This window comes from Heteronotia binoei, chromosome 21 (genome assembly GCF_032191835.1).
Source record: "Heteronotia binoei isolate CCM8104 ecotype False Entrance Well chromosome 21, APGP_CSIRO_Hbin_v1, whole genome shotgun sequence".
Classification (NCBI taxonomy): Eukaryota; Metazoa; Chordata; class Lepidosauria; order Squamata; family Gekkonidae; genus Heteronotia; species Heteronotia binoei.
Genome location: NC_083243.1, coordinates 2,695,178 through 2,719,401, shown reverse-complemented (window position 1 = coordinate 2,719,401; position 24,224 = coordinate 2,695,178). Strand labels below are relative to the sequence as shown.

Genomic DNA, 24,224 nt, shown 5'->3' with positions numbered 1-24,224 from the left:
GTGTATATGTGTGTGTGTGTTTGTGTGTGTATACACACACACACACATATTGGCCACTGCGTGACACAGAGTGTTGAACTGGAGGGGCCTGATCCAACATGGCTTCTCTTATGTTCTTATGTGTCTTGTTGGTAGGTACTGATTGAAGCACAAGGGGGGTTGATTCCAGTCCCCCCCCCCCCCCCCGCCACAGGAAGCCTGCTGGGTGACCCTGGGGGCCAACCCCTGTTCTGTCAGCCCCACCTGCCTAACGCGATGTGCCTGTTATGGGGAGAGAAAGGGAAGGCAATTGGAAGTTGCTTTGAGACTCCTTAAGGAAGACAACGTAAGGAAGTAGTCATGTATGGCTGTGAGAGCTGGACCATAAGGAAGGCCGAGCGCAGAAGAATAGATGCTTTTGAGCTGTGGTGCTGGAGAAGACTCTTGAGAGTCTCTTGGACTGCAAGAAGATCCAATCAGTCAGTCCTAAGGGAAATCAACCCAGACTGTTCCTTGGAAGGTCAGATGCTGAAGCTGAAGCTCCAATACTTTGGCCACCAAATGAGAAGGGAGCACTCCCTGGAGAAGACCCTGATGCTGGGAAAGACAGAAGGCAAAAGAAGAAGGGGCCGGCAAAAGATGAGATGGCTGGACAGCGTTACTGATGTAACAAACACGAATTTGAGCAGACTTCGGAGGATGGTGGAAGACTGGAGGGCCTGGCGTGACTTGGTCCACGGGGTTTTTAAGGCAAGAAACATTTAGATGTGGTTTGCCATTTTCTGCCTCTGTATAGTGACTTTGTATAGTCCCTTGGACTGCAAGAAGATCCAATCAGTCAGTCTTAAGGGAAATTAACCCTGATTGTTCCCTGGAAGGTCAGATGCTGAAGCTGAAGCTCAAATCCTTTGGCCACCCAATGAGAAGGGAACACTCCCTGGAGAAGACCCTGATGCTGGGAAAGACAGATGGCAAAAGAAGACAGTGGACAGTGTTAACGATATAACAAAAACGAATTTGAGCAGACTTCGGAGGATGGTGGAAGACAGGAGAGCCTGGCGTGACTTGGTCCAGGGGGTCACAGCGTGCGACTGAACAACAAGGAAGAGAAAGACAGCGTATAAATGCCTTGTGGAGAAACGCCATCTGAGAGTGTTGGTGCTTCATCCAAAAAGGCGGGGATCAGTAAATCCATTCAGCAGGCTTTGTAGCCTTCCCCTCACTCCCCCCCTCCCTTCCAGAGCCAAACCAACAACGCTAGGGGGAAAGTCTCCTAGAGAGGCAGGAAGGGCTGTTGTTCTTGCCATGTGCTAGGCAGGAAGAGTTTTCTCAGTTTGCAGCAGGCGCTCGGGAAGGGAGGCTGCTTGCCTGTGGGCTCCTGCCTGGGAGGCTCCAGGCAGTAAGACAAAGTAAGTCATTCTCTTAGGCAGATCAAGTATAGACCAGGGACAATACGATGCGTTTAAAAACCACCTTTATTTTGTTATGCTGTTTGCTGAGCTGTGTTGTGCTGTACTAGGCTGTGTTAACTTTTTAAAGGCAACTGTTTTTGGTTTGTTTTCCTTTTCCTATCTTTTTCTCTTTTTAAATAAATATATTTTTACTGTTTAAATGCTGGCAATCAATCTCTGTACCACCTAGATCCCCAGACCGCTTTAGACCACGCTGTTTTGAGAAGGGGGCCCCGGGGAAGGGGGAAGGCATGCAGTTGGATAAGGTGCCAATCCTCCAGGGGTGCCCCAAAGAAGTGCTGAGGTCTCTGTGAAACCCAAGTGCAGGGTGGCAGAGGACCTTGAGGCCTGGCCTCATAGCAGGAGAGGGGGGATTGGGAGTCCTGTTCCTCTCAATCTGAACCCCGGGACTGAGCAGGTGGTGGCAGCGCGCCCAAGGGGCAGGAGGGGAAATAGCTCCCTCCAGGAGTTGGCGACTCAATAGGGAGCTGATGGGACCGGGTCTGAAGGCAGAATCGGGCCGGTTCCGCCACACTTGGCGGCAGCGGTGGGATGAGAACAAACAGAGAACTTGATTGGCCAGGCATTTTTGGTTTTTGATGCGTGCAAGCACCCAGAGGAAGCAACAGCGGTTTTGTTTTCTTTTCGGGTCAACTGGAGTAGGGAAAGTTTAGTTAGTTAGGATGGAGCGTGCTAAGAGGCTGGAAATCCTGGAGATGACAAAGCCACAGCTCCAGGAAGAGTGTGCAAAGCACGGGCTGGAGTGTGACAACATGACTGTAGTAGATATGCAAGACCTCCTGTTGGAGTATCATCAGCATGCAGGGGCACTTGCAAAAATGTTCCCCACCCAGTCAGAAGAACTCTTGCGGTTACGGTTGGAATTGACAAGAATCCGTACCAAGGCGTACCAAGAGCGCAGACAGGAGGAACGAGAGAGAGAGGAACGACAAGCAGAGAGGGATGCGATCCGCAGACAGGAAGAAGCAGAGACCCGCCGGCAGGAGGAAAAAGAGAGAGCTGATATCCGCAGACGGGAACAAGAAGAGCAACGTCGCCATGAGCTTGAGGTGCTACGTCTGGAAGCTGAACTAAGCAAAGAGATCCAAGTCACGCCCAAAGACTTTGCAGTGTACAAGGAGGGGGAAGACCCCTCCACATACCTCTCCAACTTTGAGAGGGCAGCCAAACAGTGGGGGATTGCAGAGGAGGACTATATGTCTTACCTCTGTAGCAACCTGACTGGAGAGCTTTCCGCCATCTATTCCAGCGTGCCTGTGGAAGATGGGGGGATAACTTTTGCGGCCTATAAAGCCACTGTATTTAAAAGGTTTAAACTGGGGCCAGACCACTCCCGAAAGCAGTTCAGGGGTTTGGCTCCACAAGAAGGTAAATCCTATTCTGAATGTGGGGTAATGAAGGAACAAACAGTTCCAGTGTTATTGGGCCGGGATTTGGTGGTTGGCCAGTACTCTATCAATGCTGTAACCCACAGCCAAACCCTCAGGGGAAGGTGGGTGGAGGAAGGCAACTTTAAGGAAGCCACCTCACCTCCAACCAGGGAGGGGGAAATAACCCATGTTACTGAGGACGAAGAGAGGGCAGTCACCCAGGAGGGGGAGGGCCAGCCTATCTCAAGCCCTGGAGTAGGGTGTTCCCAAGGGGAAGAGGGGTGTAGCTTTCCCCAAGTGCAGCAAGAGGCTGTGGATGTTCCTAGCGAGGAAAGGAACCTGTCTAGCATAAAGGATGTGCATGCTGAAGAGACCAAGGTGGAGAGTGGAGATTTCACAGGAGGTTCTGAGAGCAGCAAGGCTAATGTGGGCTCAGAGGAGCACATAGCTGAAGGCTTGGGGGAACGGGAGCGGTTCCAGAAGGGGGTCCGGAGCGGCCTTAGGTTGGAACCGGTTCACCAAGTAGCTGTGGATCAGGAAGTGGGATCGTCCGAGACGCTCTCAAAACAGGTCGTCTTGAAGCAGGGCAGACAGGAGTCCTGGGAGGCTGTGGGACCTTCAAGGCAAGAGGGGGGTCAGTTTGGTAGTGCTGAAAAACCAACCGAGGGGACGGAGAACCCAAGCCAAACCCTCAGGGGAAGGTGGGGGGAGGAAGGCAACTTTAAGGAAGCCACCTCACCACCAACCAGGGAGGGGGAGGACCAGCCTGTCTCAAGCCCTGCAGGAGGGTGTGCCCAATGGGAAGAGGGGTGCCAATTTCCGCAAGGGCAGCGGGATGCTGTGGGACCTTCTAGGCAGGGAGGAGCTCAGTTGGCTGACACTGAAAAACCAACTGAGGGGGCGGAGAACCCAGATCAAACTTTGGCTGAGTGTCTTGGAAACAGTGGGACTAGGGGTGGCTTGAAGGAACAGATGATAGGAAGTCTGGGGGAGCCAGAAATGTTCCTGTCGGAGGTTCAAAGTGACCCTAGGCTGGAACCACTGTGTGAGGCGACAAAGGACCAGGAAGTGGAGTTCTCAGAAGTTGAGACAGGGGATAGGGTGATGGTTTCCCTGCCACTTCATACTGGTGAACGGAAAGTGGAATGGGAGGGACCCCATGTGATTGTGGATGACCTGGGCGATGCTACTTATGTGGTGGCTATGGAGAAGACGGGAAAGGCAGTTCAAGTGGTGCAGGTGGATGTACCACAGCCAGTCTCTGCGAGGTCCATGGTGTTGCATAGAGGTAGGAAGGAAGGAGACAAAAAGAAGCTGGGACAGCAATTGTTTGGAGCCCCAGAGGTAGTTTTCTGGGAGGACAGAGTGGACAGAGGGAACATTCCACCAATGAGGGATAAAGAAGGAGCAACTGTGTGGGAACTGGGCAGTTTCCAACGCCATATGTGGGGCCAGGGATTTCCTCCTTTGATGGACCACTCACCCCAGCAACAGCAGCAACGGAGGGAGAGCACCAAACTCCAGAGGTGGTCCTGGGAGACGGAGGAGTACATCTTAAAGACTGGACATTCCTTCTGAATGCAGCAATGCGACGTGTTGGCCAGAAGGGACATGGGCACCTAGGGTGCTGGACTTTATGTATTATTGGAGAAATACCTGAATGTTTGTGTAATGTTTTGGTTAACGGGTTTCTCCTTGTTTGTTTGGATTCTGCTACGGGGTCACCTCTGTAGGAGGCAACCCCTCCGGCTCAGAATTTAAGGAGGGGGAAGTGTGGAGAAACGCCATCTGAGAGTGTTGGTGCTTCATCCAAAAAGGCGGGGATCAGTAAATCCATTCAGCAGGCTTTGTAGCCTTCCCCTCACTCCCCCCCTCCCTTCCAGAGCCAAACCAACAACGCTAGGGGGAAAGTCTCCTAGAGAGGCAGGAAGGGCTGTTGTTCTTGCCATGTGCTAGGCAGGAAGAGTTTTCTCAGTTTGCAGCAGGCGCTCGGGAAGGGAGGCTGCTTGCCTGTGGGCTCCTGCCTGGGAGGCTCCAGGCAGTAAGACAAAGTAAGTCATTCTCTTAGGCAGATCAAGTATAGACCAGGGACAATACGATGCGTTTAAAAACCACCTTTATTTTGTTATGCTGTTTGCTGAGCTGTGTTGTGCTGTACTAGGCTGTGTTAACTTTTTAAAGGCAACTGTTTTTGGTTTGTTTTCCTTTTCCTATCTTTTTCTCTTTTTAAATAAATATATTTTTACTGTTTAAATGCTGGCAATCAATCTCTGTACCACCTAGATCCCCAGACCGCTTTAGACCACGCTGTTTTGAGAAGGGGGCCCCGGGGAAGGGGGAAGGCATGCAGTTGGATAAGGTGCCAATCCTCCAGGGGTGCCCCAAAGAAGTGCTGAGGTCTCTGTGAAACCCAAGTGCAGGGTGGCAGAGGACCTTGAGGCCTGGCCTCATAGCAGGAGAGGGGGGATTGGGAGTCCTGTTCCTCTCAATCTGAACCCCGGGACTGAGCAGGTGGTGGCAGCGCGCCCAAGGGGCAGGAGGGGAAATAGCTCCCTCCAGGAGTTGGCGACTCAATAGGGAGCTGACGGGACCGGGTCTGAAGGCAGAATCGGGCCGGTTCCGCCACATGCCTCTTGTTTCTTCTTCTTCTAAGATCGTCATCAGCTGCCTGGCAAAACAGTCTAGAGGGCCAACCGCCCTATTGCTGAAGTAACGGCCTCGACCCAGAGGCCACGTCAAGAGTTACAGAAACGGGGGAAGCAAAACTGCTCCAATAGATGCATAATTTAAAAACAAAACCAGTAAAAGCCTCCAGAAGGAAGAAACTAAATCCGGTGATCTCTATTCAGAACAGAGGGCTGCGAGGGGAGGGGGGATGTCTCTAATCAGGCTGCTTCTGTGCAGCTGAGGAACAGACGTGCCTCACGTAGCATAGCCTGCCCGTGCCGCTGCTAGGCAGGGAAGGGTTTGCAGCATCCAGGGGACACGGATGGAAGACCCTGGCAAGCCGTTCAGATCGCTGTGTGCGCACACCCCGGCTCCCAGGGGTTCCGATGCCCACGTACAGCGGAAGGCTGACGCAATGCACCCTGAGATGGCAGCAGAAGAGGGAGTCACTCAGGGTGAGCTGGAATGGTCTGTCGGATCAGCCCAAACCATCCTTGCAAACAGCAAAGGCTGATGAGAGGAGGAGGAGGAGAAGATGAAGATGATGATATTGGATTTATAATGCACCCTCCACTCTGAATCTCAGAGTGGCTTAGAATCTCTTTTCTCTTCCTCCTCCACAACGGACACCCTGTGAGGCAGGTGGGCCTGAGAGAGCTCCAACAGAAGCTGCACTTCCAAGGACAGAGTCTCAGAGCGGCTCACAATCTCCTTCACCTTCCCTCCCCCACAACAGACACCCTGTGAGGTAGATGAAGATATTGGATTTATATCCCGCCCTCCACTCCGAAGGGTCTCGGAGCGGCTCACAATCTCTTTTACCTTCCTCCCCCACAACAGACACCCTGTGAGGTGGGTGGGGCTGGAGAAGGTAGAGAAGAAGAAGGTGATATTGGATTTGTATCCCACCCTCCACTCTGAATCTCAGAGTCTCAGAGCGGCCTACAATCTCCTTTCCCTTCCTCCCCCACAACAGACACCCTGTGAGGTGGGTGGGGCTGAGAGAGCTCTCCCAGAAGCTGCCCTGTCAAGGACAGAATCTCAAAGCTGCCTACAATCTCCTTTCCCTTCCTCCCCCACACCCTGTGAGGTAGGCTTTGCTGAGAGAGCTCTGACAGAAGGTGCCCTTACAAGGACAGAATCTCAGAGTGGCTCACGGAGAGCCAGTTTGGTGTAGTAGAGAGCCAGTTAGGTGTAGTGGTTAAATGCATGGACTCTTGGGAGAACCGGGTTTGATTCCCCACTCCTCCACTTGCACCTGCTGCAATGGCCTTGGGTCAGCCATAGTTCTGGCAGAGGTTGTCCTTGAAAGGGCAGCTGCTGTGAGAGTTCTCTCAGCCCCCCCCCCCCCCAACTCACAGGGTATCTGTTGTGTGGAAGGAAGATAAAGGAGATTGTTAACTGCTCTGAGACTCTGAGATTCAGACTGGAGGGTGGGATACAAATCCAATATCATCTTCTTCTTCTCTACCTTCCCCCCCACAGCAGACACCCTGTGAGGTGGGTGGGGCTGAGAGAACTCTCCCAGCAGCTTCCCCTTCCAAGGACAGTTCTGCCAGAGCTATGGCTGACCAAAGGCCATTCCAGCAGCTGCAAGGGGAGGAGTGGGGAATCAAACCCGGTTCTCCCAGATAAGAGAGCTCTGGCTGACCCAAGACCATTCCAGCAGGTGCAAGTGGAGGACTGGGGAATCCAACCCGGTTCTCCCAGATAAGAGAGCCATGGCTGACCCAAGGCCATTCCAGCAGGTGCAGGTGGAGGAGTGGGGAATCCTACCCGGTTCTCCCAGATAAGAGAGCTCTGGCTGACCCAAGGCCATTCCAGCAGGTGCAGGTGGAGGAGTGGGGAATCAAACCTGGTTCTCCCAGATAAGAGAGCTCTGGCTGACCCAAGGCCATTCCAGCAGGTGCAGGTGGAGGAGTGGGGAATCAGACCCGCTTCTCCCAGATAAGAGAGCTCTGGCTGACCCAAGGCCATTCCAGCAGGTGCAGGTGGAGGAGTGGGGAATCAAACCTGGTTCTCCCAGATAAGAGAGCTCTGGCTGACCCAAGGCCATTCCAGCAGGTGCAGGTGGAGGAGTGGGGAATCAAACCTGGTTCTCCCAGATAAGAGAGCTCTGGCTGGCCCAAGGCCATTCCAGCAGGTGCAAGTGGAGGAGTGGGGAATCCAACCCGGTTCTCCCAGATAAGAGAGCTCTGGCTGGCCCAAGGCCATTCCAGCAGCTGCAAGTGGAGGAGTGGGGAATCCAACCCGGTTCTCCCAGATAAGAGAGCTCTGGCTGACCCAAGGCCATTCCAGCAGGTGCAAGTGGAGGAGGGGGGAATCAGACCCGCTTCTCCCAGATAAGAGAGCTCTGGCTGACCCAAGGCCATTCCAGCAGGTGCAGGTGGAGGAGTGGGGAATCAAACCTGGTTCTCCCAGATAAGAGAGCTCTGGCTGACCCAAGGCCATTCCAGCAGGTGCAGGTGGAGGAGTGGGGAATCAAACCTGGTTCTCCCAGATAAGAGAGCTCTGGCTGGCCCAAGGCCATTCCAGCAGGTGCAAGTGGAGGAGTGGGGAATCAAACCCGGTTCTCCCAGATAAGAGAGCTCTGCTGGCCCAAGGCCATTCCAGCAGCTGCAAGTGGAGGAGTGGGGAATCCAACCCGGTTCTCCCAGATAAGAGAGCTCTGGCTGGCCAAGGCCATTCCAGCAGGTGCAAGTGGAGGAGTGGGGAATCAAACCTGGTTCTCCCAGATAAGAGAGCTCTGGCTGGCCAAGGCCATTCCAGCAGGTGCAAGTGGAGGAGTGGGGAATCAAACCCGGTTCTCCCAGATAAGAGAGCTCTGGCTGGCCCAAGGCCATTCCAGCAGCTGCAAGTGGAGGAGTGGGGAATCCAACCGGTTCTCCCAGATAAGAGAGCTCTGGCTGGCCCAAGGCCATTCCAGCAGGTGCAAGTGGAGGAGTGGGGAATCAAACCCGGTTCTCCCAGATAAGAGAGCTCTGGCTGGCCCAAGGCCATTCCAGCAGCTGCAAGTGGAGGAGTGGGGAATCCTACCCGGTTCTCCAGATAAGAGAGCTCTGGCTGACCCAAGGCCATTCCAGCAGGTGCAGGTGGAGGAGTGGGGAATCAGACCCGCTTCTCCCAGATAAGAGAGCTCTGGCTGACCCAAGGCCATTCCAGCAGGTGCAGGTGGAGGAGTGGGGAATCAAACCCGGTTCTCCCAGATAAGAGAGCTATGGCTGACCCAAGGCCATTCCAGCAGCTGCAAGTGGAGGGAGTGGGGAATCAAGCCCGGTTCTCCCAGATAAGAGAGCTATGGCTGACCCAAGGCCATTCCAGCAGCTGCAAGTGGAGGAGTGGGGAATCAAGCCCGGTTCTCCCAGATAAGAGAGCTCTGGCTGACCCAAGGCCATTCCAGCAGCTGCAAGTGGAGGAGTGGGGAATCCAACCCGGTTTTCCCAGATAAGAGAGCTCTGGCTGGCCCAAGGCCATTCCAGCAGCTGCAAGTGGAGGAGTGGGGAATCAAACCCGGTTCTCCAGAGAAGAGAGCTCTGGCTGACCCAAGGCCATTCCAGCAGGTGCAAGTGGAGGAGTGGGGAATCAAACCCGGTTCTCCCAGATAAGAGAGCTCTGGCTGACCCAAGGCCATTCCAGCAGCTGCAAGTGGAGGAGTGGGGAATCAAACCCGGTTCTCCAGATAAGAGAGCTCTGGCTGACCCAAGGCCATTCCAGCAGGTGCAGGTGGAGGAGTGGGGAATCCAACCCGGTTCTCCCAGAGAAGAGTCGCGCACTCAACCACTACACAACACTGGCTGTCCAAAGCACAACCCCTCCAGTTCTCACTGCTCTATCTGGTGCTCCTGGGCTCAAATCTAGCCATTCACCTGCAGACTGGCCGGGCAACCCCAGAAACCGCTTCTGCAATCTCCTTCATAGAATAGTGAGCTGGTGCTCGTCAGAGCAGGCATTCCTGGAGAATTCCAGATGCAGCAGAACAGCTGGCCTTTGGTCCAGGTGCAGCAGTCAAAAAACGACCTGACCAAGGGAGCTCTGACTTTCCGGAACGCCTGGGCTGGGACTACGGAGAGGAATGGACTTGGCAAACGGCCTCCAAGGCCAACGGATGGGGGCCAACAGAAGAGGCTCACGTTCAACTTCTTGCATATTTATTTCATTTCGTTCCTAACCCGCTCTCCCCAAAACTGGCTTGAAAGTGAGACGAGTTGCGAAGTGAGCCCCCTTCCCAGATGCCTCGGAGAGGACAAGGGAGATCTGCTCAGCCTCTTGCCTTGCTTTCCCCTTCCCCACGACCAGGTACAAGAAAAATCCTTTCCTGAGCTCCTACATGATCCAGGCTGCTGCTATCCTTTGCGTGAGTGGCATTACACAGTATTATAGTTTGTGCTTGCAACTGGGTTTCTTAAGAAAAGATGTCGCTGTAAATCCCTTTTATAATTTACTTTAGTAGAAAAGTAACTAATAGGATTATAGAGTAGAATATCCTACGTTTGGGTGGGTTTCGTGAGTCTGGCTGACCTCCTTTGCTCTTTGCATTTCACAGAATCCTAGAGTTGGAAGGGACCTCCGGGACCTTCTAGTCCAACCCCCTGCACAATGCAGGAAACTCACAAACGCCTCCCCCTAAATTCACAGGATCTTCATTGCTGTCAAGTGGCCATCTAGCCTCTGTTGAAAAACCTCCAAGGAAGGAGAGCCCACCATAGATTGTTTAGAAGTAGAGTCTACTTAGAAGTAGAGGCCACAAGGTTTTTCCTATCACCATACTACTGCTAGGACAAGTCTGCTCCATCCTATAACCATACACTGGATTTTTCCTACCTAAATGCAGAACTTTACATTTATCCCTGTTAAAATTCATTTCAGAGAGTCAGTTTGGTGTAGTGGTGAAGTGCGTGGACTCTTATATGGGAGAACCGGGTTTGATTCCCCACTCCTCCACTGGCAGCTGCTGGAATGGCCTTGGGTCAGCCAGAGCTCTCTTATCTGGGAGAACTGGGTTTGATTCCCCACTCCTTCACTTGCAGCTGCTGGAATGGCCTTGGATCAGTCATAGCTATCCCCGGAAATTGTTCTTGAAAGGGAGGAAGGTAAAAAAGATATTGTGAGCTGCTCTGAGTCTCTGTCCTTGAAAGGGCAGCTTCTGGGAGAGTTCTCACAGCCCCACCCACTTCACAGGGTGTCGGTTGTGGGGGGAGAAGATATGAGAGATTGTAAGCCGCTCTGAGTCTCTGATTCAAGGAGAAGGGCGGGATATAAATCTGCAGTTTTCTTCTTCTTTATTGGTTTTAGCCCAGTTTTCCAGCAGCAGTTTGGGAGTGGGGGTCCAACCCAACGCCTCGAGTCCCAAGCTCCAACATTCCGAGTGTATTGCAAGTTTGACTCTGACAAAGGAAAGTGATGATCCAGAAGCACACGCAGCCCAGCAGGGAGAGGCCAGAGCCAACAGAACCATGTGACCAGAGAAGAGAGAGGAGCCCAGTCCCACCTCAGCGTTCTCAGCATTAGGAAGAACTTTCTGACTGTTAGAGCAGTTCCTCAGTGGAACAGGCTTCCTCCTTGGGAGGTGGTGGGCTCTCCTTCCTTGGAGGTTTTTCAACAGAGGCTAGATGGCCATCTGACAGCAATGAAGATCCTGTGAATTGAGGGGGAAGGGTTTGTGAGTTTCCTGCATTGTGCAGGGGGTTGGACTAGATGACATAAGAACATAAGAACATAAGAGAAGCCATGTTGGATCAGGCCAATGGCCCATCCAGTCCAACACTCTGTGTCACACAGTGGCAAAAAAATTTATATATACACACATACACTGTGGCTAATAGCCACTGATGGACCTGTGTTCCATATTTTTATCTAAACCCCTCTTGAAGGTGGCTATACTTGTGGCTGCCACCACCTCCTGTGGCAGCGAATTCCACATGTTAATCACCCTTTGGGTGAAGAAATACTTCCTTTTATCCATTTTAACCTGTCTGCTCAGCAATCCACTCCATGTTATACAGGAGGACGTCCCAAAGGCTAACTCACAGATTCTTAACCTCTGGCTGGCCCCAGAGCACAATAATTGCTGCAGGAGCTCACAACTTCAATGTCAGGAGCTGAAAAAGTAGAATTTTTGCTCACAAGGCTTTGCAGCTTAGAGGGAACGTTGGTCAGCAGTGGGGTCCCAAAAGAGAAGCCATGTTGGATCAGGCCAATGACCCATCCAGTCCAACACTCTGTATCACAGAAGAACATAAGAGAAGCCCTGTTGGATCAGGCCAATGGCCCCTCCAGTCCAACGCTCTGTGTCACAGAAGAACATAAGAGAAGCCCTGTTGGATCAGGCCAGTGGCCCCTCCAGTCCAACACTCTGTGTCACAGAAGAACATAAGAGAAGCCATGTTGGATCAGGCCAATGGCCCCTCCAGTCCAACTCTCTGTGTCACAGAAGAACATAAGAGAAGCCCTGTTGGATCAGGCCAGTGGCCCCTCCAGTCCAACACTCTGTGTCACATAAGAACATAAGAAAAGCCCTGTTGGATCAGGCCAATGGCCCATCCAGTCCAACACTCTGTGTCATATAAGAGAAGCCATGTTGGATCAGGCCAGAGGCCCCTCCAGTCCAACACTCTGTGTCATATAAGAGAAGCCATGTTGGATCAGGCCAGAGGCCCCTCCAGTCCAACACTCTGAGTCACATAAGAACATAAGAGAAACCCTGTTGAATCAGGCCAATGGCCCATCCAGTCCAACACTCTGTGTCACAGAAGAACATAAGAGAAGCCCTGTTGGATCAGGCCAGTGGCCCTTCCAGTCCAACACTCTGAGTCACATAAGAACATAAGAGAAACCCTGTTGGATCAGGCCAATGGCCCATCCAGTCCAACACTCTGTGTCACAGAAGAACATAAGAGAAGCCATGTTGGATCAGGCCAGAGGCCCCTCCAGTCCAACACTCTGTGTCATATAAGAGAAGCCATGTTGGATCAGGCCAGAGGCCCCTCCAGTCCAACACTCTGTGTCACATAAGAACATAAGAGAAGCCATGTTACATCAGGCCAATGGCCCCTCCAGTCCAATACTCTGTGTCACATAAGAACATAAGAGAAGCCATGTTGGATCAGGCCAAGGGCCCATCCAGTCCAACACTCTGTGTCACATAAGAGAAGCCCTGTTGGATCAGGCCACTGGCCCATCCAGTCCAACACTCTGTATCACACAGTGGCCAAAATACACACACACACACTGTGGCTAATAGCCACTGATGGACCTCTGCTCCATATGTTTCTCCAATCCTCTTTTGAAGCTGGCTATGCTTGTAGCCACCACCACCTCCTGTGGCAGTGAATTCCACGTGTTAATCACCCTTTGGGTGAAGAAGGACTTCCTTCTATCCATTTTAACCCGACTCCTCAGCAATTTCATTGAATGCCCACGAGTTCTTGTATTGTGAGAAAGGGAGCAAAGGACTTCCTTCTCTACCTTCTCCATCCCTGCTCAATGAGGAGGCAAGTGGGTCTACAGACTGTCGACCTACCTCTTCGTATCTCATCTGCTCTATCACTTTCATCACGCTAATGAAGTTGAGGCAGCGATCCGAGTGATCCACCAAGCGAGTAGGGAAAGGACGGTTCTGCCAAAGTCTCCACTCTGTCAGAGACAGCTCATGAACCTCTTCGGCTCGCAGGTCCTGGGATTTCAAAAACAGAAGGGATAATCAGTTCTAAGCCAGCAAGATACAAATGGCCTCGAGTTTCAGATTAGTGAAAAGAACCGTCTCCGTTAAAAGTTGATGTGACGTTTCTGTTTCAGTGTTGCTTAATTGTGTAACTCAGTTTCATTGCACACTTCACGATGTACAACTGTACGTGTTGTGTTGCTTTTTATAGTTCTGTACTCTACCTTGAGTCTCAGTGATTTTAAAAAGAAATGAAGTGAATAAATAAAATGAAATGAGGGTTTTCTTGCACTGATTTGCCAGAAAAAGGGTGAAAGCCTTGAATTACTGCATATAAACTGCGTCATGCATATCGTCTAGGCATTGCATAGATCAGGGGTGTCAAATATGCGGCCTGGGGGCCAAATCAGGCCCCCGGAGGGCTCCTAGGAGGCCCCTGAGCAACTGGCTGCTTCTTTCTCCCTCTCTTACTTCCTTCTGCATCACAGCTTGTTTTGCCAGACTTGCTCAATCGCACAGGAGCTACAGAGCAAGGCCTCCGTTTTCTCCATTGGCTTAAGCTCTTCCCTTGTGGTGGAAGGGTGGGAGCTTGCTTTGCCAGGCTCTCTGAATTGCACAGCAGAGCTACTGAGCCAAGCCTCTCTTCCTTCTATTGGCTGAGGCTCCTTCCTGTCCTGGTGCCCCGGGGAAGGAGGGAAAGAGCCAGAGCTTCCTTTGCCCAGTTTCCTGGATCCCATGAGAGAAATACAAAGAAAGTACCTTTAAGGCCAACGAGTGCTAATGTTTTAAGATTTAAAAAAAAATCTTTAACTGTGTTTTTCTTTGTCCTTTGTAAAGTTTATATCTCTGCTACCTAACCTTAAATAGGAACACACATGGCCTGGCCCAACAAGGTCTTATTTATGTCAGATCAAACCCTCATAATAAATAAGTTTGACACCCCTGGACTATAGGTTATGTTTGGGGAGGGACAGTGGCTCAGTGGTAGAGCATCTGCTTGGGAAGCAGAAGGTCCCAGGTTCAATCCCTGGCATCTCCAAAAAAGGGTCCAGGCAAATAGGTGTGAAAAACCTCAGCTTGAGACCCTGGAGAGCCATGAATGGGGCTGTGGCTCAGTGGTGGAGCATCTGCTTGGGAAGCAGAAGGTCCCAGGTTCAATCCCCGGCATCTCCAAAAAAAGGGTCCAGGCAAATAGGTGTGAAAAACCTCAGCTTGAGACCCTGGAGAGCCACTGCCAGTCTGAGTAGACAAGACTGCCTTTGATGGACCCAGGGTCTGATTCAGTATAAGGCAGCTTCATATGTCCATATGTCCACCAGGGTTTTTAATTTCATTTTTAGAGAAACACCACTATGTTCCACAATAAAGCAAGAGCATAACTTTTCCTGTTGGACCGTCAGAGAACATAAGAGAAGTCACGTTGGATCAGGCCAATGGCCCCTCCAGTCCAACACTCTGTGTCACACAGTGACCAAAAAACCCAGGTGCCATTAGGAGGTCCATCAGTGCAGCCAGGACACTAGAAGCCCTCCCACTGTCCCCCCACCATGCACCAAGAATACAGAGCATCACTGCCCCAGATAAGAAAGTTCAGGCACCTTAACGGTGGTGTGCGGTGGTCTCACAGATGTGGAAATCCTGAGCAGCCTTCCCTTTAATACTACGAAAGCTCAAAATCAACACGCGCCATTCCATTTCTCTGGGCCATATTTGATGTTGCTTATTTTCAGACCCCTCTTTAAGACGCATTCAAACATTAAGGAGGATGAGATGCATGCCGGATTCAAGCGGCCAATCAGAAGCTTGGAACTTGCCGGTAGAAAGGCAGGCAATTCCACCCAGCTCCTTCTCTTTAATGCACCCCCACGTTAAGCTAGTTTAACCCCAAGTTAAGCTAGTTTTTTTTCCTGACTGAAGAGGGTTTCCTGGGACAGTTCTGCTTCAGACCAGAACTACTCACATGTCAGAAGGATCCATCAAAGTCCGACTCACCGTTTTCTCCACGCCGTCTTCTAGTGTTTCAAAACTGCATCGAGGCATAACTGGTTGTTTGATTCCATCCTCAGCTTTCACTCTGTATGATTTCTTCCACACTTCAAACTCTTCTGCTGTAAGATACCAACTTTCAGATGAATCGGTTTGCTTTGCGCCTGTGAGTCGAGGGGGAGGGAGAAAAGACAAGCAAAGGCTGGCTTTAGAACATTTTTCTTCTCAATAAAACATCTTACACAGAGACAACTGTCACTGTTTGCCTGTGGACTTCTCTGTAATTCTTGTGTTCACAATATGGGTGTTTGGTTTCTGCTGGCCCATGCTGAAAAGTGGACCGGACTACACACGGAAGACAGAAAGAGCCAGTTTGGTGTAGTGGTTAAGTGCGTGTACCGTTATCTGGGAGAACCGGGTTTGATTCCCCACTCCTCCTCTTGCAGCTGCTGGAATGGCCTTGGGTCAGCCAGAGCTCTCTTATCTGGGAGAACTGGGTTTGATTCCCCACTCCTCCACTTGCAGCTGCTGGAATGGCCTTGGGTCAGCCAGAGCTCTCTTATATGGGAGAACCAGGTTTGCGTCCGCACTCCTCCACTTGCAGCTGCTGGAATGGCCTTGGGTAAGCCAGAGCTCTCTTATCTGGGAGAACCGGGTTTGATTCCCCACTCCTCCACTTGCACCTGCTGGAATGGCCTTGGGTCAGCCAGAGCACTCTTATATGGGAGAACCGGGTTCGATTCCCCTCTACTCCACTTGCACCTGCTGGAATGGCCTTGGGTCAGCCAGAGCTCTCTTATCTGGGAGAACCGGGTTTGATTCCCCACTCCTCCACTTGCACCTGCTAGCATGGCCTTGGGTCAGCCAGAGCTCTCTTATCTGGGAGAACCGGGTTTGATTCCCCACTCCCCCACCTGCACCTGCTGGAATGGCCTTGGGTCAGCCAGAGCTCTCTTATCTGGGAGAACCGGGTTTGATTCCCCACTCCTCCACTTGCACCTGCTGGAATGGCCTTGGGTCAGCCAGAGCTCTCTTATCTGGGAGAACCGGGTTTGATTTCCCACTCCCCCACCTGCACCTGCTGGAATGGCCTTGGGTCAGCCAGAGCTCTCTTATCTGGGAGAACCGGGTTTGATTCCCCACTCCTCCACCTGCACCTGCTGGAATAGCCTTGGGTCAGCCACAGCTCTCTTATCTGGGAGAACCGGGTTCGATTCCCCACTACTCCACTTGCACCTGCTGGAATGGCCTTGGGTCAGCCATAGCTCTGCAGATAAGAGCCTGCACACTTCAACACTACACCAAACTGGTTCTCACACTGTCTGTGGCCTTTTAAAAAGATCCTAGAACTACATGCCGCTGACTCTTCATTTTTTAAGAAGTGCTTTTCTGTCCCTGGCCCCACCCAGCCTGCGCCACAAGCTAGAAATTCTTAAGACTCCGGAGAATCTGCTTGCTTTGTCTAGGAATGCTGGCTTTGAGAGGCTCCCTAGCAGGACAACTGGAATACCTGGGCTACGCAGCCCTTCCCTCACAGCGCAGTCAGGCTCTTCTTGTATCTGAGGAGACTCTTTGCCACGCCCGCTCGGAGGGGCACAGGCCCTCCCCAATGCCTTCCGTGCCGTACTGAATCCGAAGGCTCCCTCGCTCTGAAGTACAGGGCAGCCTTGATCTTTGCAGCGGATGCTGGCAGCGGGAATTGTAAACACTTCACCGAGCAGGGGAAGGCCGCTTCGCTAACCTCAGAGGCTTGCGATTCGCTTGGCACTGAGCTACAAAAGAGGGCCACCTCTGCAGACTCCGTGCATCAATAGACAATTCTTCCGGTAGGTGGCTGAGGTGGCTGAGCGGGGGGCGGTTTTGTTCCCTCATGCGTCTGGCTTCCTTCTTTGTGACAAGGACAGTGCTGGCCTACTCAAAAAGGAGCCTGTAGTTTTCATCTCTACCCCAGATCCCTTTCCCAGAATGCAATTTGTACAGAACTTCGACCGCAAATTGGGCATGCCTAGAGCCACGTCTTTTGTGCTTTCTGCCATGTTCTTTCTAGTCTGTTGTGTTCCACTTCTCTTCATTCGACAGACACTAAACATCCACAGTATTCCAATGCATTTCATAGAATCCTAGAGCTGGAAGGGACCTCCAGGTTCATCTAGTCCAACTCCCTGCACAGTGCAGGAAACTCACAAACACCTCCCCCTATATTCACAGGATCTTTATTGCTGTCAGATGGCCATCTAGCCTCTGCTTAGAAACCTCCAAGGAAAGAGAGCCCACCACCTCCTGAAGAATCCTAGAGTTGGAAGGGACCTCCAGGGTCATCTAGTCCAACCCCCGGCACAATGCAGGAAACTCACAAACACCTCCCCCTAAATCCACAGGATCTTCATTGCTGTCAGATGGCCATTCAGCCTCTGTTGAAAAACCTCCAAGGAAGGAGAGCCCACCACCTCCCGAGGAAGCCTGTTCCACTGAGGAACCGCTCTAACGGTCAGGAAGTTCTTCTTAACGTTGAGTTGGAAACTCTTTTGATTTAATTTCAACCCACTGGTTCTGGTCCTACATTCTGGGGCCACAGAAAACAATTCCACAACATCCTCTCTATCCTCTCTTTTATAATAGTGTATCAGAATAATGTTTTATATTGACATACTCAAATGAGGGATATTGGCAATTTATCTCATTACACATACCTAACCCATTTTCATTTTATGTATTCTTGTATGTTTTCTAATGGCAGACTAGAATGATGTTTAAAATGTATAGATTGATGTTGATACGTAAATTAGGTGGACTGCAACTAGGATTCACCTAGATTTGCAGAAGCACCAATTGGCATAGAGCCAGTTTGGTGTAGTGGTTAAGTGTGCGGACTCTTATCTGGGAGAACCGGGTTTGATTCCCCACTCCTCCACTCGCAGCTGCTGGCATGGCCTTGGGTCAGCCAGAGCTCTCTTATCTGGGAGAACCGGGTTGGATTCCCCACTCCTCCACTCGCAGCTGCTGGCATGGCCTTGGGTCAGCCATAGCTCTCTTATCTGGGAGAACCGGGTTGGATTCCCCACTCCTCCACTCGCAGCTGCTGGCATGGCCTTGGGTCAGCCATAGCTCTCTTATCTGGGAGAACCGGGTTGGATTCCCCACTCCTCCACTCGCAGCTGCTGGCATGGCCTTGGGTCAGCCATAGCTCTGGCAGAGGTTGTCCTTGAAAGGGCAGCTGCTGTGAGAGCCCTCTCCAGCCCCACCCACCTCACAGGGTGTCTGTTGTGGGGGAGGAAGGTAAAGGAGATTGTGAGCCGCTCTGAGACTCTTTGGAGTGGAGGGCGGGATATAAATCCAATATCTTCATCTACCTCACAGGGTGTCTGTTGTGGGGGAGGAAGGGAAAGGAGATTGTGAGCCGCTCTGAGACTCTTCGGAGTGGAGGGTGGGATAGAAATCCAATATCTTCTTCTTCTTCTTTATTACCTTTTATGGCTCTCCAGACCAAATGGCCAAGCCACACTGCATTACCATGTGACCAGTCTGCAGACTCACTCAACAAACTGCTTGTATTACAGCCCACAACGCCTGATCCCCACGTCTAATGAAGTGTGCTTAGAGAGCACACGAAAACTGATGTTCTGAATAGAACTTGGTTGGTCTTAAAGGTGCACCTTGGCTCCTGCTTTGTTCAACTGCTTCATACCCACTTGGATGTATCTACTGGATTACATCCAGACTGCTCCAGTAAGGGTGGCATTTACCCCCAGAAAGAGTTATTCAGGGCTAGTCTGCCTCTGATCCTGAGCTATTCAGGGGTAGTCTGGACGCCTGCCTTTAAGTGGGAAAATTAGAGAAAGCTAGGAATTTTGGACTGACATGGCTGATGACTGAATAATTTTTGGCACTACTGGACCTAGAAAATTGCACACAGCACGCAAGATTGGTTCCCAGAAGAAGTTTCTGAGATCCAAAATGGCTTGCAAAGTGGACCCGTTCTCCATTGGACCTTTTTTCCAAAAACATCGCAATAAATATAATATAGCGGCTTTAAGCCACATAAGGACAGTAGGAGCATTGGGAAACTTAAGAGGTTTTAACTTTGTGCACGACTGAGATGCTGTGTACTGTTGATACTCTTTTTGTATTTTGTCATTTATTATTCATAGCAAGTCAGAATTGTGTTTTACACGGAGTTTTTTTTTTCTTTTTCCTTTGCTGTGGCTTAGTTTCTCCTCCATAGTCCCGTCTCTACCTTGAACCTAAGCCAGCAGATCACCACACCTGAATCCTGTTAATCAAGTTTGGTGTAGTGGTTAAGTGTGCAGACTCTTATCTGGGAGAACCGGGTTGGATTCCCCACTCCTCCACTTGCAGCTATTGGAATGGCCTTGGGTCAGCCAGAGCTCTGGCAGAGGTTGTCCTTGAAATGGCAGCTGCTGTGAGAGCCCTCTCAGCCACACCCACCTCACAGGGTGTCTGTTGTGGGGGAGGAAGGTAAAGGAGATTGTGAGCTGCTCTGAGAATCTTCGGAGTGGAGGGCAGGATATGAATCCAATATCTTCATCTACCTCACAGGGTGTCTGTTGTGGGGGAGGAAGGGAAAGGAGATTGCGAGCTGCTCTGAGACTCTTCGGAGTGGAGGGCGGGATATAAATCCAATATCTTCATCTACCTCACAGGGTGTCTGTTGTGGGGGAGGAAGGGAAAGGAGATTGTGAGCCGCTCTGAGACTCTTCGGAGTGGAGGGCGGGATATAAATCCAATATCTTCATCTACCTCACAGGGTGTCTGTTGTGGGGGAGGAAGGGAAAGGAGATTGTGAGCCGCTCTGAGACTCTTCGGAGTGGAGGGCGGGATATAAATCCAATATCTTCATCTACCTCACAGGGTGTCTGTTGTGGGGGAGGAAGGGAAAGGAGATTGCGAGCTGCTCTGAGACTCTTCGGAGTGGAGGGCGGGATATAAATCCAATATCTTCATCTACCTCACAGGGTGTCTGTTGTGGGGGAGGAAGGGAAAGGAGATTGTGAGCCGCTCTGAGACTCTTCGGAGTGGAGGGCGGGATATAAATCCAATATCTTCATCTACCTCACAGGGTGTCTGTTGTGGGGGAGGAAGGGAAAGGAGATTGTGAGCCGCTCTGAGACTCTTCAGAGTGGAGGGCGGGATATAAATCCAATATCATCATCTACCTCACAGGGTGTCTGTTGTGGGGGAGGAAGGGAAAGGAGATTGCGAGCTGCTCTGAGACTCTTCGGAGTGGAGGGCGGGATATAAATCCAATATCTTCATCTACCTCACAGGGTGTCTGTTGTGGGGGAGGAAGGGAAAGGAGATTGTGAGCCGCTCTGAGACTCTTCGGAGTGGAGGGCGGGATATAAATCCAATATCTTCATCTACCTCACAGGGTGTCTGTTGTGGGGGAGGAAGGGAAAGGAGATTGCGAGCTGCTCTGAGACTCTTCGGAGTGGAGGGCGGGATATAAATCCAATATCTTCATCTACCTCACAGGGTGTCTGTTGTGGGGGAGGAAGGGAAAGGAGATTGTGAGCTGCTCTGAGACTCTTCGGAGTGGAGGGCGGGATATAAATCCAATATCTTCATCTACCTCACAGGGTGTCTGTTGTGGGGGAGGAAGGGAAAGGAGATTGCGAGCTGCTCTGAGACTCTTCGGAGTGGAGGGCGGGATATAAATCCAATATCTTCATCTACCTCACAGGGTGTCTGTTGTGGGGGAGGAAGGGAAAGGAGATTGTGAGCCGCTCTGAGACTCTTCGGAGTGGAGGGCGGGATATAAATCCAATATCTTCATCTACCTCACAGGGTGTCTGTTGTGGGGGAGGAAGGGAAAGGAGATAGTGAGCCTCTTAAACTCTTCGGAGTGGAGGGTGGGATATAAATCCAATATCTCCATCTACCTCACAGGGTGTCTGTTGTGGGGGAGGAAGGGAAAGGAGATTGCGAGCTGCTCTGAGACTCTTCGGAGTGGAGGGCGGGATATAAATCCAATATCTTCATCTACCTCACAGGGTGTCTGTTGTGGGGGAGGAAGGGAAAGGAGATTGTGAGCCGCTCTGAGACTCTTCGGAGTGGAGGGCGGGATATAAATCCAATATCTTCATCTACCTCACAGGGTGTCTGTTGTGGGGGAGGAAGGGAAAGGAGATAGTGAGCCTCTTAAACTCTTCGGAGTGGAGGGTGGGATATAAATCCAATATCTCCATCTACCTCACAGGGGGTCTGTTGTGGGGGAGGAAGGGAAAGGAGATTGCGAGCTGCTCTGAGACTCTTCGGAGTGGAGGGCGGGATATAAATCCAATATCATCATCTTCTTTTCGGCATATAAAAATACTGCATTTTTCTGCCACAAATCTACTGCCAATCAATGTCAACGGGTGAATGCAAATTTCAGAGAGGGAAAAATCACCTTGGTGTCAGCACAAAAACCATGAAGGCCACCGCAGCTTACCAGCGCCAGCGTAACCGGGAAGCCACTTCTGCTGCAGGGAGAGGGCTCTTCCGCCTGTGGGGCTGGGCGGGGAATGGTCTTGCTCACATGCTGGGGGTGTGATCAGCATCCGGTGCATCTTGGGGTTGACGCCTTCAGGAATCATCCGTGGGCTGTGCTGGTAAAAGCGGAGTACTTTGTTCTCAGAAATGGCTTTGAAAAGGCTTCTTTTATTCGACTGGCTTTGGTTGTAAGTCTGAAAAAGGAATACAATGTAGAAGTTACTCTATTGGTTACCTGCACTCTGTTCTTACCGATCAAAATAAGGAGGCCTTCCATATGGACAAGCAATGTTAAGGGGTTTTTTGAGAACTACCACCAACTTTTATTTAGCAACTACAATATTTTAGTTGCTTCCTGGTTCCAAACTGCAAACCCCTTTAAAACACAAAGAAGAAGAAGATGATATTGGATTTATACCCTGCCCTTCACTCTGAATCTCAGAGTCTCAGAGCGGCTTGCAATCTTCTTTACTTTCCTCCCCCACAACAGACACCCTGTGAGGTAGGGGAGGCTGAGAGAGCTCTGACAGAAGCTGCCCTTTCAAGGACAGCTCTGCGAGAGCTCTGGCTGACCCAAGGCTATTCCAGCAGCTGCAAGGGGAGGAGTGGGGAATCAAACCTGGTTCTCCCAGATAAGAGAGCTCTGGCTGACCCAAGGCCATTCCAGCAGGGGCAAGTGGAGGAGTGGGGAATCAAACCCAGTTCTCCCACATAAGAGAGCTCTGGCTGACCCAAGGCCATTCCAGCAGCTGCAAGTGGAGGAGTGGGGAATCCAACCTGGTTCTCCCAGATAAGAGAGCTCTGGCTGACCCAAGGCCATTCCAGCAGGTGCAAGTGGAGGAGTGGGGAATCAAACCTGGTTCTCCCAGATAAGAGAGCTCTGGCTGACCCAAGGCCATTCCAGCAGGTGCAAGTGGAGGAGTGGGGAATCCAACCCGGTTCTCCCAGATAAGAGAGCTATGGCTGACCCAAGGCCATTCCAGCAGCTGCAAGTGGAGGAGCGGGAAATCAAACCTGGTTCTCCCAGATAAGAGTCTGTGCACTCAACCACTGCACCAAAAGCCACTCTGCAAGTCAACATAGCAACAATCTCAAACAGAAATAACCCCCATGGAAAAAATCTCATTGCCTTCACTGGGCGTGGTCACAGGTAACTGTGCCAAATGAGATTCAGGTGGGTGGGGCCTGAAGCAGGAGAACAAAGCTGATACCCAGAATAAAACTTGGTTGAACCTATGAAGCTGCCTTCTACTGAATCAGACGCTGGGTCCATCAAAGTCAGTCTTGTCTCCTCAGACTGGCAGCGGCTCTCCAGGGTCTCAAGCTGAGGTTTTTCACACCTACTTGCCTGGACCCTTTTGAGTTGGAGATGCCAGGGATTGAACCTGGGACCTTCTGCTTCCCAAGCAGATGCTCTACCACTGAGCCACCATCCCTCCCCTGACCAGCAGTGGCTCTCCAGGGTCTCAAGCTGAGGTTTTTCATGCCTACTTGCCTGGACCCTTTTTAGTTGGAGATGCCGGGGATTGAACCTGGGACCTTCTGTTTCCCAAGCAGATGCTCTACCACTGAGCCACCATCCCTCCCCTGCTCTCCAGGGTCTCAAGCTGAGGTTTTTCACACCTATTTGCCTGGACCCTTTTTGGAGATGCCAGGGATTGAACCTGGGACCTTCTGCTTCCCAAGCAGATGCTCTACCACTGAGCCACTGTCCCTCCCCTGCTCTCCAGGGTCTCAAGCTGAGGTTTTTCACACCTATGTGCCTGGACCTTTTTTGGAGATGCCAGGGATTGAACCTGGGACCTTCTGCTTCCCAAGCAGATGCTCTACCACTGAGCCACTGTCCCTCCCCTGCTCTCCAGGGTCTCAAGCTGAGGTTTTTCACACCTATGTGCCTGGACCCTTTTTGGAGATGCCAGGGATTGAACCTGGGACCTTCTGCTTCCCAAGCAGATGCTCTACCACTGAGCCACTGTCCCTCCCCTGCTCTCCAGGGTCTCAAGCTGAGGTTTTTCACACCTATGTGCCTGGACCCTTTTTGGAGATGCCAGGGATTGAACCTGGGACCTTCTGCTTCCCAAGCAGATGCTCTACCACTGAGCCACTGTCCCTCCCTTGGTCTTAAAGGTGCCTGACCGGACTCAGACTTTGTCCAGCCAAATAAGGATTGCGTTTTAAACCGGCCTTGAAGTTCTTCGCGTGGGGTCTGTGACCCAAGGAACATTTTGAAAAGTTGCAGTCTGCTGTGAAGCAGCCCTTTCTACCCCTCGTTCTTTTGTCTGCATGAATCAGCGTGAAAGCAGAAAGGAACACTGAGAAATACTTCTTAGGTGTTGATTCTAATCAGCACCAGTCGACAAAAAACAGCAGACGTGATCCACTTTTACAATTTACCGATTTGGGGTGACAAGAGTTAAGGTTAAAAGAAAGCACATTGCTTTCTAAGATCAAAAGTTAGATGCCTAAGAAACTTATGCTGCACCCTCTGAAATTTTGCATAAATACCATTCAGTCTTAAATGGATCCAAATAAGAACATAAGAGAAGCCATGTTGGACCATCCAGTCCAACACTCTGTGTGACGCAGTGGCCAAAAAAC

At 51.2% G+C, this 24,224-nt stretch overlaps 1 protein-coding gene across 1 annotated transcript in view; it reads right to left on the bottom strand.

Annotated features, from left to right (window-relative positions):
• The window catches only part of FANCM (FA complementation group M), a 111,465-nt gene that overhangs the window by 25,830 nt on the left and 61,411 nt on the right, over window positions 1-24,224 (bottom strand). Inside the window, exons 11-13 of the mRNA XM_060261362.1 lie at window positions 21,586-21,820; window positions 15,141-15,298; window positions 13,008-13,160 (exon numbers count right to left, since the gene is read on the bottom strand). Of these exons, the coding sequence (XP_060117345.1) occupies window positions 13,008-13,160; window positions 15,141-15,298; window positions 21,586-21,820 (546 nt within the window). The remainder of the gene's footprint in view (window positions 1-13,007; window positions 13,161-15,140; window positions 15,299-21,585; window positions 21,821-24,224) is intronic.